Below are 3,630 nucleotides of genomic sequence, written 5' to 3' on the forward strand. Positions count from 1 at the left end.
TCTGTCACGTGTGTGTCTCTGTGTATGTGTGTATGCACAAAACTGCATTCCATCACCGCTCCCCTCACTGGTGAAGCGCGCTGTGATTGGCCGTGGCCAGAATGCACCCTGACTTGTGTGAGCTCACAGTGGTCCGAAGGAAGTGTGCTTTCTGTTCCCCGGTAACCTGAGACGATGGGAAGGAGCGTTTCCGACGGAAGCCACCAATTAGGACGGGAAACCCGAACCCTGTCCTTTCTCTGCGCCCTGATGAGCTTTTGTGCCGTGGAGGAAAATCCCCGCCCTTCTCCTACAGTGTTGTCATGGCAACCAGGGATGGCAGTCCCACCTAAGAGCCGAGCCCTCGTATCACACACTCTCTCACAGACATACTCACTCACTCACTCTTGACATTCTGCTGTGCGAAGGACCAGGTCCAGCCTGAAGCTCCAGGATCTCCAGGTGCTTTTTGATTTGTTCTTCCAGGGATGGAGAAGCTGGTCAATGGTGGATTGGTGAATATGAGTAATAATATTACTCATATTATTATCATTGTTTGTGTGTGTGTGTGTGTATGTGTGTGTGTGTGTGGGTGTGTGTGTGTGTGTGTGTATGAGAATGAAACCCCAGGCGTGGCGCTGAAGGTGACTTCTATTTTTTTTCTCTTAACTTTTAAGTTGAAGCATAAAAGAAAGTAAACAGATAAAACAGATATTAATACTTAAATGAACAACCACTATAATAGTAGTGATGTCAATAATGATAACTACGTTGATATTAATAACAGCACTAAAGGTGATAATCATGTCGACAGCAGTACTTACAATGATAGCATTATATCTTGCTTATAGTATTTAAGCTAATATAATAATGATAATAATAATGATGGTTTATTGTTGTCATGGTGATGTTTATGAAGGTAGAGGGTTACTAGGTGTCTCAGGTGCTGATTGTGTTTTATGTTTTTTTCTGTAAACAGCTCTTCAGGTGCGTTATGCCCATGCTCAGTGGAGTGTGGGGGGGTGTACACACACACACAAACACACACACACACACACACACATACACACAGGCCTCCTCCAGCTCCAGGCCTCCATCATGAGGTTTCAAATGATGGTTCATCATGAAGGCATCAAATGTTGCTCAGCTCAATAACTGATAATGTGATCAATACATCTGATCAGTGGAGCAGAAGGACCAGAAAGGTCACCTTTACCGTCTCTCTCTGAGTTCTCCACTTGTTCTGCCTGGGTTCTATGTGAGTGCGTGTGTGTTGGGGAGTTTCTCCACATTCTTCTGCCTGGGTTCTCCAGATTCTTCTCATAGTCCAGAAGCAGGACCTTGCCTCTCCTCCTCTTCACCTCCAGATGTCAATGAGGGCCACCGTTCTGCTGGTACTGCTGTGGGAGTGTGTGTGCCATGTCCAGGTGTGTGAGTGTTTCCCCAATGGGTCGGTGCTGGCATCCTGTGGCAACATGGCACCTGTGCACCCTCCCTTCAGCCCCGCCCCCACCAGCCCGCCGGCCAGGATCTCCACGTCCAGCACCTCCTACAGGCCAGGAGGAGTCATTACAGGTACTTATCATAATTATAATTATTATCTTATTATATATTAATAGTCTCTGTGTTATTACTATTAGGAGTAGTATTGTGGTTGTCACACATGAATATCATTATATTAATATTATTCATTTTACAATTTTCATTGTTGTCTTTTCTGTTATCACACATTATTATTTTTTTAAACTTTTGATTATTATAAATATTATTATTTTACATTATTATTGTTGCTATTAAACTATAATGTTATTCCTTTATTACTACACGTTTCTTTTTTATTGTATTATTGTTGTTGTTCTTGCATTTTTTTTTTCATTATTTTTTCCACTTCATAATGTTATCATTGTTATTATACATTAAAATGATTATTATTATCATTATATTTATTGTTGTAAGCATTATGTTTCCTATTATTACACATTATTATTGTTGTTTCACAATATATTTCATGTTATATTTTAGTTATAATAATTATTTATTGTATTCATTTCTCATATTATTATCATTATTATTTCACATCTATAGCAAAATGCCAGCAAGAGCATTGAAATGTAATATCAGGTTAATTCACTTCCAAGTTGACAATCTCTTGCATGGATCGTGTGTGTGTGTGTGTGCGCGTGTGTGTGTGTGTGTCTGACTCAGTGATGCTGGAGGTGAAGAATGGCTCTGCTCCGTTCCAGGGGTTCCTCCTGCAGGCCAGGAGCCGAGAGGGAGAAGGTGGAACCTGATCTCTATCTTTGTAGGAAAAGATCTATCAGCAGTAGCAGTAGCAGTAGTAGTGCTGATTGTAGTATTATTAGTATTCAGGAGGTGGGTTTGGTTCCCAGACCCTTTTCAGGTCATGTGTCCTGGGTTCGGTTATCTGGAGATGTTGGAGAGGAGGAGGCCGGGTCGAGCTGGCTATTTATTCGTGTGTGTGTGTGTGTGTCAGCTGTGCACCGGCCTGTGGGGAAGTTCACCAACATCGACACCCGTGTGTTCACACCTCTTCACTGCAGCCACTTGGAGGTTTGTGTCCACACCCCCCCTCTTCCCATTTTCAATTTTCAATTACCTGTGTGTGTGGGAATGTGTGTGTGCGTGCGTGTGTGTGCATGCATGCACGTGTGTGTTCAGAACTCCAGCGTCAGCCAGGCTGCTGGGGTCAATAGGACAAAGATCCGGCTGACCTGGGAGGCACCTAGCGACAGTCGCCATGGAGACATCTACTTCAGGTTAGGGTCCTCAGCCGCCCCCCCAAATCCCATGATTACCCCGGCCGCTGATGCTAGCCAATGGTGGTACTGCAGCCCCATTGGCCCTGACGCTGCCTCTTCTGATTGCCGTGGCAGCGCAACCCTGGTCCAGGACTACACCACGTTTTGGGTTCATCTGAACAGCAGCGCCGTGACGCTGGACCGCAGCGGAAACTCTGCATCAAGGGTGCGCACACACACACACACACACACACACACACACACACACGCGCGCATAAGGTTGCACTAAAGTGTCACCTCTCTCCTCAGGTGTCACCAGGATCTGCTCTGGTCCTAATCAGTGTGATGGCTCTCACTGCTTACTGATGAGACACTCACAGCCGTTCACTGTACAAACTCACAGTGAACCTGTTTGACTGCTGAAACCAGTTAAAGGCTTTAAAGTGACCCTGCTGTTGTCGTTGTGTTTTGTTCATTCTGTGTGTGTGTATGTGTATGTGTGATAGGGACCCTGGGGCCTTAAAAAGGTCTTGAGATAACTGTGCATCGAGGCTGGTTTCCTCCTCTTGTCCTCTAAACACTCTGGGTCCTGCTTTTTGTATTATTTGCTCTCGACACACACACAGCCAGTTGACTTCCTGTCGGCTCCGTCTGGTGAATACTGAGTCTCAAACTCCGGCCTGGTTTTGGTTTCAGATTTCCGGCAGTTTGTGTGTGTGTGTGTGTGTGACCAGACCACCATCAGCTGCTGACTGTAGTTTTATTGTGGATGACAAATATTCCTCTACAAAGACACATTTCAGCCAGTTGGATGGAGACACACACACACACACACACACTCACACACTCACACTCAGAGGAAGAGGAGAGGTGCCAAGATGACCTCCATCAC

General features: G+C 45.0%; 1 protein-coding gene across 1 annotated transcript; it reads left to right on the plus strand.

The window, feature by feature from the left end:
• Positions 1–1,382: 1,382 nt before the first annotated feature.
• LOC147230200 (ferric reductase 1-like) lies at positions 1,383–3,104 on the plus strand. The gene is made up of 6 exons (XM_086154403.1): positions 1,383–1,554; positions 2,185–2,259; positions 2,474–2,550; positions 2,659–2,756; positions 2,874–2,964; positions 3,048–3,104. The coding sequence occupies exons 1-6, from the start codon at positions 1,455–1,457 to the stop codon at positions 3,102–3,104; spliced, it is 498 nt and encodes a 165-aa protein (XP_086010529.1). The 5' UTR covers positions 1,383–1,454.
• The last annotated feature ends 526 nt before the right edge of the window (positions 3,105–3,630 follow it).

Source organism: Fistularia commersonii, chromosome 10 (genome assembly GCF_037954325.1).
Source record: "Fistularia commersonii isolate RoL2024-O1a breed Wild chromosome 10, RoL_Fcom_v1.0, whole genome shotgun sequence".
NCBI lineage: Eukaryota > Metazoa > Chordata > Actinopteri > Syngnathiformes > Fistulariidae > Fistularia > Fistularia commersonii.